The sequence below is a fragment of the Oryx dammah genome, unplaced genomic scaffold (assembly GCF_014754425.2).
Source record: "Oryx dammah isolate SB20612 unplaced genomic scaffold, SCBI_Odam_1.1 HiC_scaffold_11056, whole genome shotgun sequence".
NCBI classification, from domain to species: domain Eukaryota; kingdom Metazoa; phylum Chordata; class Mammalia; order Artiodactyla; family Bovidae; genus Oryx; species Oryx dammah.
This window is the reverse complement of record NW_024080450.1, coordinates 3,197,480-3,210,959: the sequence shown is the minus strand read 5'-3', so window position 1 is coordinate 3,210,959 and position 13,480 is coordinate 3,197,480. Positions and strand designations below refer to the sequence as shown.

General features: G+C 43.8%; 1 protein-coding gene across 1 annotated transcript in view; it reads left to right on the top strand.

Annotated features, from left to right (window-relative positions):
* The first annotated feature begins 454 nt into the window (after positions 1-454).
* LOC120860294 (dihydropyrimidinase-related protein 2) overlaps positions 455-13,480 on the top strand; it is a 121,092-nt gene continuing 108,066 nt past the window's right edge. Inside the window, exon 1 of the mRNA XM_040236067.1 lies at positions 455-893. Within this exon, the coding sequence (XP_040092001.1) occupies positions 540-893 (354 nt within the window). The 5' untranslated portion in view covers positions 455-539. The remainder of the gene's footprint in view (positions 894-13,480) is intronic.

Sequence of the window (13,480 nt, the reverse complement as noted above, 5' to 3'; positions counted from 1 at the left end):
GCGCGGGCACCAGGGACTGCGCCCTACGATCTTCGTCCCCGCGTGCCCTGCCGGGTACTCACCGTGGCGCCCAGAGCGGTCAGCGGGCCCTCCGCTGCGCATCCATTAGCCGGTGGTCTGGCAGCTTCACTTCCGGAGCGAGGCCCTCCCTGGCCTCCCCGGCTCCTCGCTCCCCTCCCCGGCGCGCCGCGCCCCGCCTCCGCCCCGCCCGCGCCTCGCTCCTCCCGCAGCTGCCGGGAACTGGCAGCCTCTCCGCTCTCGCTGCCGCAGCGGCCACCCGCCCAGACCCAACTTTGCTGCTCGCTGGAGCTGGCGGGGGGCGTGGGCAGGGAGGGGAGATAGCGGGGTCAGGGGGAGGGACCGTGAGGGGTGGGTCGCTCGCTCGCCAGCCCTCCTTCCTTTTTGTACACCTTGCGGTAGGCAGAGAGCGGCAGCCGCGGCTGCAGCCGGGGCAGGGGGTTTGTGTCTAGAGACAGGCAGACGTAGGGACTGGCAGACGGACGGACGAACGGCAAGAACCCTCCCCGAGCCCCCACGCCATGGCTGAGAGGAAGCAATCCGGGAAGGCGGCAGAGGACGAAGAGGTCCCTGCCTTTTTTAAAAACCTGGGCTCAGGCAGCCCCAAGCCTCGGCAGAAATTCTGTGGCATGTTCTGCCCGGTGGAGGGGTCCTCGGAGAACAAGACCATCGACTTCGACTCGTTGACGGTGGGCCGGGGCTCGGGGCAGGTGGTGGCCCAGCAGCGGGACGTCGCACACTTGGGCCCCGACCCGCAGACGCCCTACTCCCGGCAGGGCCGGCGCGCCGGCGGGGAGCCATCTGTTGAATCCAGCAGGAAGGTGGAGATTCGGCGGGCCTCGGGCAAGGAAGCTCTGCAGAACATCAACGACCAGGTTGGTATGGGTGGTGGTGGGGGGGCGGGGGAGCGATGTTGGAGACCGAGAATAGGGCGTGGGGATCGCCCCTCCCTCGCCCCCCTCCAGCTAGGCGGAGAACCGAGGATCCCAGGGTAACCCACAGTCCTGCCCCGCCTCGAATATCGCTTCTTGCAGGTGCACACACACCCCACCCTGCCCGACCCCTCTCTGTGCTCGGGCTCGGTGGTGGGCGGCCGTGCGTCCACAAAGGCTGCCCGCGCCTCCCTGGGCCTGGGAGGTGGAGGATGGGGGGTAAAGGATGGGCCTATCCCCGACTGGGGAGGGGGTAGCATGGTTGGAGGGGGAGGGGACTGGCCGGGTTTCCATTCTTCTTCAGTCCTCCCGGGTGGCTTCCGATTGCAGCTGTGGCTGGATGCCCCACCCTTTTTGATGCAGCTCCGAGCATGCAGTGGAGGGTTTTCGCGGGGGCCGGCGGGCTCCCCCGGGGTCGGGAAGGGCGGGGGCCTCGACGGCCGCTCCCCGCCGCGCCCTGCGCGCTCTCCCAGCGCCGCTCCTGGGCGCCCTCGGCGCTCGAGTCCCGAGCTCGAGGTCAGGACCATGGCCAGCGCCTTCCCGGACCGCAAGGGAGACTATCTCATCACCCTGACTCCTGTTCGCAGCGAGAGAAGAACCCAGGAGGCAGTGGAGTCACGCGAGGAGACCGCGACTCTCCTAAATAGCCCATGTGGAGAACAGAGTTCCGCTAAGTATCTGAGCAAGGGCGTCTCAGAGCGCTCCCCCACACCCCGCCACTATTTGGGAGGGCTTTGGGGATGGGGACTAAGTGGATTATAGTCAAAGGGTAAAAGAAAAGAGAAAAGCCCTCACATTTTGAATAGATTGTCATCGATGAATTAGACGCTCCCCACCCCATACTGTGTTAAATGAGGAAACAAAGAAGACCAATTTGGTAAACCGAATTTCAGAAAATGTCATCTCTGGGAAATAAGTACAGTGTGCATTTTGTCTTTGCATACCACATGTGCTTTCCTTTATCAGGGTGACCTTCATACTTGTACAATTTTTTTCTCTCAGCCTTAATGTCTCAAGTGATAAATTATAGTATGAAAGGTTTCAACTCTTGTTTGCTGTTTGTCTCCCATGCCCATTGGTGAAGATGAGAAATCAGTCAACAATCGATTATTTATTAACAACCTATTGTGTGTGGGTAGGGTGGAGATTAGCTATAAAAAGTTCAAGGTGAGTTCTTCTTAAAGATCTTCCAGAGTCGTTGGGAGTGCTCCAGACAAATCCACTGAGTGATAAGCATTTATCTGGCACTCAGGTTGTAGGCTGACAGTGAACTCATCAGAGAACAACTAAAGGTTGATGGCAATAGTCTGAACATGTTCCTGTTTCCTGATATGGCATAGAGTTTTGCAGCTTTTGACTTATACAGGACAAGTTCTAGGAGAGAGAAACCTCTTGCTGTCACTTTTTAATGACAATTAGTTACTTAACTGATTCTTCCTTGCCCAGCTCGGTTCTCTGATTTATGATTTTATGGCAGGGGATAACTGCCAGCCCTGTATCACTATGGGTCAGTCAGAAGAGCTTAATCCAAGAACTTGTGTTATTCCAGGGGATCAGACAATTGAAGTACATGTTTCTAATAATGCGACTTACACTGAAAGCTGAGGAATGTGAAATACACTGGGTGAGGACTAGACCCTGATTATATGGTATCTTGGTTGTGTAATCACCTCATCTTCTTAGTTGTGATGGAGATTCTTGTGTCCTAAAGGGAGCAGAAAAAATGCCTTGAGATAAGGAAGAGATCATTTAAAAAAATGGCAGATCAGAGGGTTGAAAGTGGCCATCTTGATAAATATGGCAGTGAATTAAAACTCAAGTTTGAAAGGCAAAGTTTCGCTGGGTTGAATAACACATCTCTTTTCCTGCCCATTTAGAAGCTTGGGTATTAGATCATCACAGCTACTTATTTGAACACTCTCTGAATTTCATAGAAATTCTAAATTGTAAACCTAGGGCACATGGAGGGGGTGATTCGAAGAGGAAATTCTTAACCAATACCCCAGGCAGTTTTAGCCTCTGCAAACCACATTTGCTGTAGGTATTCAGTTACTAGTAACAGGGTGTTCTGGCTTGATCTTTTAGCAGCCTTCCTTGAATTTTCATTTTCAATGTTGCTGTATCACATAACGGCCGTTCCTGTGGGAATTTTTTTCATTCATGACTAAGAGCATTTACCAGGATCAGTGTTTGATGATTTCTTATCTATACAAGAGAGAAAAAGGGGTTGGGACACACACATACACATACAGCAGTAATGCTTATTTCCAAAAGTATGGTTGGACCCACCACTTTGATGGAATTGAGTAGCCATTACTCAGTTTTCAGATAATGAGCAAGGTAACTGCCAGCATCCCAGGGCATTCTTATCTCATGCCCTGGAACAGAGAGAGGTAGCAAAGAACTAGAATGAGTGGATCCTGGGGCTCCTCTGAACCTGTATCCTCCTCTGAACCTGTATTTTTATGTATCCTTATTGTACGATCCAAAGTGACTTTGTCCACTTTTTGCTCTAGCGGGTTCTGCTGTTTTTCTAGTAAGGCTTCCTTAGCCCAGATGCCATGTGGTTTGTGGGAGATGAGGGGAGGTTGAGTGTTTGCAATTGCGTTTGCAGGCGTGAGCAGGTTGGCAGCAGAAAGCAATGGGTGTGGCTTGGTTTGGGTTGGTAGATTGTGGTAAAAGGAAAATGCTGGTGTAATGAATGTGAATGAGGAAGGCTATCTCATTACTCTCTTTTTCCTTTGTGTCCTTGGGGACGTTCACCTTGGGCTGCAGTGAGGTTAAATAGATCACCACCCATGAAGGAGTCTGAGCCTCTTAAACAGAGCATAATTCTCCCTGCCGGTGCCCAGGGTTTCCCGAGCCTCTTCCTTTCCTCTTAGGATTCCCTTTCTTTCCACTCAGACACAGTTTAGCCAGAACCAACTGTTCAGCCAGGGCTTTCAGGGTCTTTTCCCAGTAGCAAACAACCTACATAGATTAGAGTACTAGAGTGTTAGGTAGTGATTCTCCACTTCCGTGGGAAGGTGCCAGTGAGTGGACTAAACAATAGCATGCTGAACGACAAAATCTCCAAGTCTGTATAATGATTTCCGATATTCCCTTCCATTCTGTGTCCCCATCCCTTCTCCCCGTGTTAATTATCTTCCCAGCCCTGAGTGCCCAGTAATTCTGCTGCCTTCAACACCATCCCTTGATGGTGCTTTTTCTAGATCTTTCTCCAAAAGCAACGAGTTCTGAAACCACTCCCTCCTCCTTTGCCCCCCTCCTTCTCCCATTCAAAATCTCTTCCTTGTATTAATCTTAGCTGGAAAGAAATCCCAAGGATTGAAGGCATCCATCTCTTATGTAACCGATACACAAGTTGTCCCCAGAGATATTTGTTTGATAATAGATTAGCCTGTTCAACAGAATAGATGTCTAGTTAGTGGGTTGTGTGGTAGAGATTTGGCTGGGAGCCTAGAAAAAGGGCATTAATTTGATATTTTAGAAGCCACATCATTTCAAAAGGGGAGACACAAAAATGGACATTCGTGTGTTCAGGGTGCCAAAAACCCTAAGATCCATCTGGGTTTGAAGGAGGTGGGGTACTTGGGGAGATGAAGGAAATCATTATGATCTATAATTATTGGTTACTCTTGATTTCCCAAAGTGAAAGTGAAAGTGAAGTCACTCAGTCATGTCCGACTCTTTGTGACCCCATGGACTGTAGCCTATCAGGCTCCTCTGTCCATGGGATTTTCCAGGCAAGAGTACTGGAGTGGGTTGCCATTTCCTTCTCCAGGGGATCTTCCCCATCCAGGGATTGAAACCAGGTCACCCGCATTGTAGGCAGACGCTTTACTGTCTGAGCCATGATCATATAATTAGTTAAATTTTAAAAAGTCATTGTGGTGTAATACAAATAACATACCATTTACTTTCTCAACCATTTTAAAGGGTACAGTTAAGTCATGTTAAATATATTCATACTGTCATGCAATCATCCAGAATTTTTTCATCTTGCAAAGCTGAAACTCTATGCCCATTAAACTTTGAATTCCCCATTCCCCTGACAACCACCCTCCTACTGTCTGTCTCCAGGAATTTGACTCCTCCAGGTACTTCATGTAAGTGGATTCATATAGTTTTTGTCCTTTTGTAATTGGCTGATTTCACTTAGCATCCTGCCCTCAAGTTTCATCCATGTGGTAACCTGTGATGAGGTTTCTTTCTTTTTTAAGGCTGAATGATATTCCTAGAGTTAGTTCAATTTTCACAAGTTATTGATTGAAAAATTTGTTACTCAGTGAGTGGGTCTACACTGAATTCGTTGTGAGAGGAAGTAGGAATAATAGTTGGGATGAAGTAGACTCACCCAGCCTGGGGCCCAAGGCCTGAGCAATGGAAATTCCTACCAACTAAACAGCCTCTTCCATCTTCCTTGCCCTGTAGCTTGAAGGTGGAGAGGACGATTGCTGTTCTTGAACCTCCAGTGACGATGTCTGGCCACGACCTCTTGAATGTTACATGGTTCACCAACTTGGGGGCCATGGAAGTCAGGCAGGGCAGAGGCATTTCCTACCCTTTGTAAAGACAAGGTCTTATGGGTTCTTTAGTGACACTCTCTGCTTCTTTAGGAATGAAAGGAGAGTCAGGTGATGGACTCACATGTGTACTACCACTGAATGTCCAAGCTTGAAAGAGACCTAATGATTGTCTGATCATCTCATTTTAGAGGTGGAGAATTGGATGCCCAGAAAGACAACTCTTCACCCTGTGGAACTCATGTGACAGTCCCACAGCAGGGGTGAAGACCTCTTACTGCCCAGTCCTGCTGCAGTCCTACACCAGTAAACCCTTGCTATTTAGGGCTTCCCTGATGGTCAGAGGGTAAAGAATATGCCTGCAATGCAGGATCAAACTTGGGTTTTAGCCCTGGGTTGGGAAGATACCCTGGAGAAGGGAATGGCAAAAACCTTGTTACTTATATAGCACTAAGTAACTTTGAATGTATTTGTGGGAAGAGGTGAACTTCACGTCCTATGAATCTGTCAACTTGATTGTTCCCTAGAATGTACGTTTACAGTCTAGATCCTGTATTTTTTAAAAATTTTAATTAAATTAATTTTAAAAATTTAAATTATTTTTTTATTTTTATTTTTTGGCTATGCTGCATGGCTTGTAGGATCTTATTCCCTGACTAGGGATTGAACCCGTGCTCCTTGACTTTCACTATGTGATTAAAGAACATCTTAATAATTATGGTATATTGAGTTGCTTTCTATATTAATTATTATTTTCTCATTTTATCTCCAAAGAATTAACTATTGAACTGCTGCAAAAATAGTTCTGAGTAGTTCTGTTTTTTTGGTTTCTGTACTCTGTACAAATGCACTCTGAAGCCATTTACGAAAAAGACCATTGATCTGTTTTTATGAATGTGTCCTACACTGATGATATTCTTAAACACAAGACATGGCTTCAGATATCACTGGACAGAGGCCAACTCTGACTGTATGAATGACATGCTTTTCTAAGACTGGAGCAATGTGATGACAATGTGATTTTCCCACTTGATATAAATCATGAACTACAAACAAATAATGAGGGAGTCAACAGAAGCCTTGGCAGGTGTGTTGATGGGCACTTGGGTTGGTTGCATCCTGTGGCCAAGGCTGGTAGCAGAGGCCAAGAGCTGCACACAGATAGTGCCTTGAAGGGAAAGCACCTGGTCTTGAAGATGGCTTGAGGTTTGCATTTGAGACATACAAACAGCTTGCCTGGGCTCTGATTTTGATGACAGACCCAGATAAGTGCTCTTGCAAGTAGAAAGCTTGTGAAGACAAAGAGAAGACTATAAGCTTGGCTTCCTAACCCCTAGCGCAGAACTCTTTCCATTGGAGAACTGCCTCAAAATCAGAGCCCAGATAGCATTTCCTATATTATTTTTCTGTTTTTATACTCCTACCAAAAGTGAATGAGAAACATTGTTTATCAGCATCCCTGATATCACTGGGCATTATAGCTCCTATAGATATTTCCAAAATTTATAGATGACAAGCGGTATACTGCTTTTTACAGATTTTCCTACTAATATATTCATATTTTAAACTCTTATTTGTAAAAAATTATATATTAAAATCGATACATTTTAAAATTGCTTATTACACATTATTTCCTAGTTTGCATCTAGTTTTCTTTTACTGCCTTTATTTTTTGACATCCAAATTTAACTTTTACATAGTTAAGTCAGTTCATCTTTTTTAACATGTGTTTTGCCTTTCATGATTGCTTTTAATTTGGATGTCTTTTAAAATCATTTTGTGTTTTGTGTTTATTTATATTTAAATCTGGCAATTAATTTTTGTCTATAACTTGAAGTAGGGTATAACCTAATTTTCCAAATAGTTAGTCAGTTGTCCAAAAGGCATTTTTTTGAATGATATTTCTCCACTTATTTTTTATATACTCAACTTTTCATATATCTCTGCATGTTTTTGGCCTTCCTACTCTGTTTCATTGATTTGTGTTTCTAATTTCATAAGATTCAAAACCACTTTAGTTACTATAACTTTTTAAAAATTGAGGTATAGTTGATTTACAATATTATATTAGTTTCAGGTGTACAACATAGTGATTCAAAATTTTATAGTTATTATAAAATACTGACTTCATTCCCTGCAACATTTTAATATCCTTACTTTTCTTCATTTTTTCCATGAAAGATAGTTTCAGTATAGAAACCCGATATGATTTTACCAGAATTATGGTAAATTTAAATATTGAATTATAATTTATAATGAATATAAATAAATCATATTTATTTTTAAGATAGTAAGCCTTTCTACCTCAGCTCACAGTATGTATTTCCATTTTTCAGATATTTCGTTCTATTCATCTGAAATTTTTTCTTACATTATTCCCAGTTGTTTTGTTGCTATTGTGAGTGGGAAATTTCCCCACTATATATTGTGATTTGCTTTCTGGTGACTCTTGAGCTCATAATACATAGAGCATTTATTCATTTGGCTGCACCGGGCCTTAGCTGTGGCACACAGGGTCTTCACTGCAGCACGGGGGCTTCTCTAGTTGTGGCACATGGGCTCCAGAGGGAGGGCTCAGTAGTTGTGGTGCTTGGACTTAGTTGCCCTGTGGCATGTGGGATCTTCCTGGACCATGGATCGAACCCACATCCCCTGCATTGGAAGGCAGATTCTTAACCACTGGACTACCAGAGAAGTCCTAAGTTTTATTTTAATTCATAATAGATTGCTTTATTGAACTCACTCTGGGTTCTGATAGTTTTCAATTGATTCTCTTGGGACTGTTTAATTATTTAATATTGCTTTTATGTCTTTTTCCCCCAATGCCTTTATTTATTATTTCTCTTCCTGGTCTGATTACATTGCTTGAACAAGAGGTATGTTGGGTAGAGGTGGTTTTGTTAATGTTTCCTGTGTGATTTCTGACTTTAATGAGAGGTTGAGTGAGTTGGGTTTATTACTTGTTGCAGTTAGAAAAACCACATACCATAGGGAGCTGTAGGGTGTCTGTAGGAGGTGAGAGATTTGGGCTGTGGTGGGGTGGTTTTGGGGAGAGCGCAAGGAAGTAAGCATTCCCTTTGGACTGGGTGCTGTCATAAAGTGATGACAGTTCTTTGACTAGGTATCTCAATACCCCTTATCTGTATAAGGGCAGATTAGACTGAGGACTCTGAAGAAAGCTGAGTGCCGGAGAATTGATGCTTTTGAATTGTGGTGTTGGAGAAGACTCTTGAGAGTCCTTTGGACTGCAAGGAGATCCAACCAGACCATTCTAAAGGAAATTAGTCCTGGGTGTTGATTGGAAGGACTGATGCTAAAGCTGAACCTCCAGTACTTTGGCCACCTCATGCGAAGAGTTGACTCACTGGAAAAGACTCTGATGCTGGGAGGGATTTGGAGCAGGAGGAGAAGGGGATGACAGAGGATGAGATGGCTGGATGGCATCACTGACTCAATGGACATGAGTTTGAGTGAACTCCAGGAGTTGGTGATGGACAGGGAGGCCTGGCGTGCCGGACACGACTGAGCGACTGAACTGAACTGAAAGCTGTGGTTGGTAAAGAAGCAGCAGGCACTCATGTTACTTAGGATGGGGGGATTTTGTTTGGTATTTTGTGACTTGGACAATGTTCTTATTTATTTATTTAAAAATTTTGTTGGAATACAGTTGGTTTACCATGTTGTGTCAGTTTCAGGTGTAGAGCAAACTGAATTGGTTATACATATGCACATATCCAGTCTTTTTTAGATTCTTATCCTATATAGACCATTACAGAGTATTGAGAAGTGTTCCCTGTGCTATACAGTAGGTCCTTATTAGTAATCTATTTTACATATAGTAGTGTGTATACATCAATCCTAATCTCCCAATTTATCCCTCCCCTCCCCTTTCCTCCCTGGTAGCCATAGTTTGTTTTCCACGTCTGTGACTGTATTTTTGTTTTGTAAGTTCATTTGTATAATTGTGTTTTAGATTCCACATGTACGTGGCATGATGGTATTTATCTCTCTGTCTGACTTACTTCACTAACTATGATAATCTCTAGGTCCATCTATGTTGTTGCAAATGACATTTCATTCTTTTTATTTCTTTCTTTATTTTTTAATGGAAGGATAATTGCTTTACAGAACTTTGTGGTTTTCCATCATCAACAAGAATTAGCCATAGGTATTTCATTCTTTTTTTATGGCTAATATTCCACTGTATGTAGCTACTACATCTTCTTTACCTGTTGATGGACGCTTAGGTTGCTTCCACGTCTAGGCTATTGAAAATAGTACTGCAGTGAACATCATGATGCATGTATCTTTTCAAATTATGTTTTTTTCCAGATATATGCCCAGGAGTTGGATTGCTGGGTCATATGGTAACTCTATTTTTCATTTTCTAAGGAACCTTCCTATTGCTCTCTGGGCTTCTCTGATAAAGAAGTAACGAATCCACCTGCAATGCAGGAGATTCCTGGGACAGGAAGATCCGCTGGAGAAGGGGATAGGCTACCCACTCCAGTATTCTGGCCTGGAGAAGTCCATGGACTGTATAGTTCATGGGGTCACAAAGAGTCAGACACTACTGAGCAAATTGTACTTCACTTCACTTCACTTCATACTGCTCTCCACAGTGGCTGTACCAATTTACATTCCCACCAACAGTGTAGGAGGGTTCCCTTTTCTCCACACTCTCTCCAGCATTGATTATTTATTTGTAGACTTTTTGATGATGGCTCTCCTGACCAGTGTGAGGTGATACTTCATTGTGGTATTGATTTGCATTTCTCTGGTAATTAATGATGAAGAAAACAGTAGCAAAGATCAATGAAACTAAAAGCTGGTTCTTTGAGATGAGCAAAACAGATAAACTTTTAGCCAGAAAAGGGAGAGTGCTCAAATCAATAAAATTAGAAATGAAAAAGGAGAAGTTACAATGGACAGCATAGAAATACAAAGGATAATAAGAGACTACTACAAACAACTGTATGCCAATAAAACAGACAGCATAGAAGAGATATTCATATTTTGTTCCCTGTGATTTTCTGGAGGAGTCTTGTCTTTGTTTTTGATCCACCATGGTCACTGAGTGGCTTTCTCTGATACTGATGCTCTGTGAAATTTACATTCGACAAGAGAATGCCCAGGCCTTGCTGTGAGTGCCAGGCCAGCTCTTGGCAACCATTTTCTGTTTCTCAACATCCTGTTAAAATCAGGACTTGGTGTGATAGAGTCTATTTTGTAGTGTTTTATCTCTGTTTCTATTTTAGAGGTATCTTTCTGTCCTCCACTGAAGATGCCAAATCATTTCTTGAACTCCTCCTTTCTCCACACCAGGAAGCGCGATCTCTTATTTTTTGTCCCATAGTAATTTTTCATAAGCTCGATATTTTTCCTTTATATTTACCTTCAGTTTAGGTGAAGTCCCTTCAGAATCCATGTTTTCACTGGAGGAGGGTGTGAACGGTCTTTGGCCTCATTCCCTCACTACATGTACTAGTGGAATCTTCTTTATTAGGCTTAGAGTTTGTGGATTGATTCAAACACCAAATCCTTGTCCAACTCCCATTTCTGGTGCCAAAGTTGCAGATTTTGGCTTTCACTGTGCAGTTACATTTCAAAAACAAATTTGGGGAAAAACTTAAGGGTTGCCAAATTTTTATGTTGCCAAAATAAGGATGCTAAAATAAACAAGCAAACAAAAGTAATCCTCCAAATAACCCCAACATGACTCTGTAGTATCATCTCACAAAATGAAGATTGTTTTAGCACCAAAACTATTAAAAGGAAAAAAACTCTAGAATTTAAACATGTGCATAATTGAGTTTTATGAAATATTAATGTATTATGCTTGTTTTTCTCATTTTGACCTAGATTTGTGAACACCCTGCCCCCCAGGCACCCTGGCATTGGCCACCAGGCCAGCATTGGTTGAGGTGGCATATCTCTTAAAATTTTTTTATTTTATATATTATTTTTATATTTATATTAGTATTTATGTACTAACAATGGTTGTATTAGTTTTCGGTGTACAGTGAGGTGATTCAGATATATATATATACATGTATCCATTGTTTTGCAAACACTTTTCCCATTTAGGTTATTACAGTTTATTGAGCAGAGTTCCCTGTGCTATACAATAGGTCCTTGTTGGTTATCTATCTTAAATACAGTGATGTGTACATGTCCATCCCAAACTCCCTAACTATCCTCCCTGACACCCTTCCCCTTGGAGAGGTGGCATATCTCTTACCTCTGCTTGTCTGGCCTTTCCCACACAGCCTCTTTCCAGAAGTGTTTATCTCCATTGGATAAAGAGACATGACCTCTCCCAGGCCAGCATGGGCAATTGTTTTAAAATGCACCTGGGATTTGTTTCAATCAAGTATGGAAAGACACACAGGTGTGGAAGTTACTGTCATGAAGCAAAGACATGTGAGGTTTTATACTCACAAATTCCTAGAAGGTGGAGACAGAACATGAAAGCAAGGTTACGTGGGGAGGCACGGGAGCAAGTCAGGAGGCAGTGAGAGTGAGGGGAGGACGTGGATAGGAGCCATTATTCTGGTTTCTGGGAAGGAACAGGCAAGGCATCATTAACAGGATTGGCTGGTTTGGATAATTATAGTCAGCTCTGACCGGAAAAGGAGATGGCACCCCACTCCAGTACTCTTGCCTGGAAAATCCCATGGACGGAGGAGCCTGGTGGGCTGCCATCTATGGGGTCGCACAGAGTTGGACACGACTGAAGCAACTTCAGTTCAGTTCAGTTCAGTCGCTCAGTCGTGTCCAACTCTCTGCAACCCCATGAATCGCAGCACGCCAGGCCTCCCTGTCCATCACCAACTCCCGGAGTTCACTCAGATTCACGTCCATCGAGTCAGTGATGCCATCCAGCCATCTCATCCTCTGTCATCCCCTTCTCCTCCTGCCCCCAATCCCTCCCAGCATCAGAGTCTTTTCCAATGAGTCAACTCTTCGCATGAGGTGGCCAAAGTATACTGGAGCTTCAGCTTTAGCATCATTCCTTCCAAAGAAATCCCAGGGTTGATCTTCAGAATGGACTGGTTGGATCTCCTTGCAGTCCAAGGGACTCTCAAGAGTCTTCTCCAGCACCACAGTTCAAAAGCATCAATTCTTCAGCGCTCAGCCTTCTTCACAGTCCAACTCTCACATCCATACATGACCACAGGAAAAACCATAGCCTTGACTAGACGGACCTTAGTCAGCAAAGTAATGTCTCTGCTTTTGAATATGCTATCTAGGTTGGTCATAACTTTTCTTCCAAGGAGTAAGCATCTTTTAATTTCATGGCTGCAGTCACCATCTGCAGTGATTCTGGAGCCCCCCAAAATAAAGTCTGACACTGTTTCCACTGTTTCCCCATCTATTTCCCATGAAGTGATGGGACCAGATGCCATGATCTTAGTGTTCTGAATGTTGAGCTTTAAGCCAACTTTTTCGCTTTCCTCTTTCACTTTCATCAAGAGGCTTTTTAGCTCCTCTTCACTTTCTGCCATAAGGGTGGTGTCATCTGCATATCTGAGGTTATTGATATTTCTCCCAGCAATCTTGATTCCAGCTTGTGTTTTTCCAGTCCAGCGTTTCTCTTGATGTACTCTGCATAGAAGTTAAATAAGCAGGGTGACAATATACAGCCTTGACGTACTCCTTTTCCTATTTGGAACCAGTCTGTTGTTCCATGTCCAGTTCTAACTGTTGCTTCCTGACCTGCATACAGATTTCTCAAGAGGCAGGTTAGGTGGTCTGGTATTCCCATCTCTTTCAGAATTTTCCACAGTTTATTGTGATCCACACAGTCAAAGGCTTTGGCATAGTCAATAAAGCAGAAATAGATGTTTTTCTGGAACTCTCTTGCTTTTTCCATGATCCAGCAGATGTTGGCAATTTGATCTCTGGTTCCTCTGCCTTTTCTAAAATCAGCTTGAACATCTGGAAGTTCACGGTTCACGTATTGCTGAAGCCTGGCTTGGAGAATTTTGAGCATTACTTTAC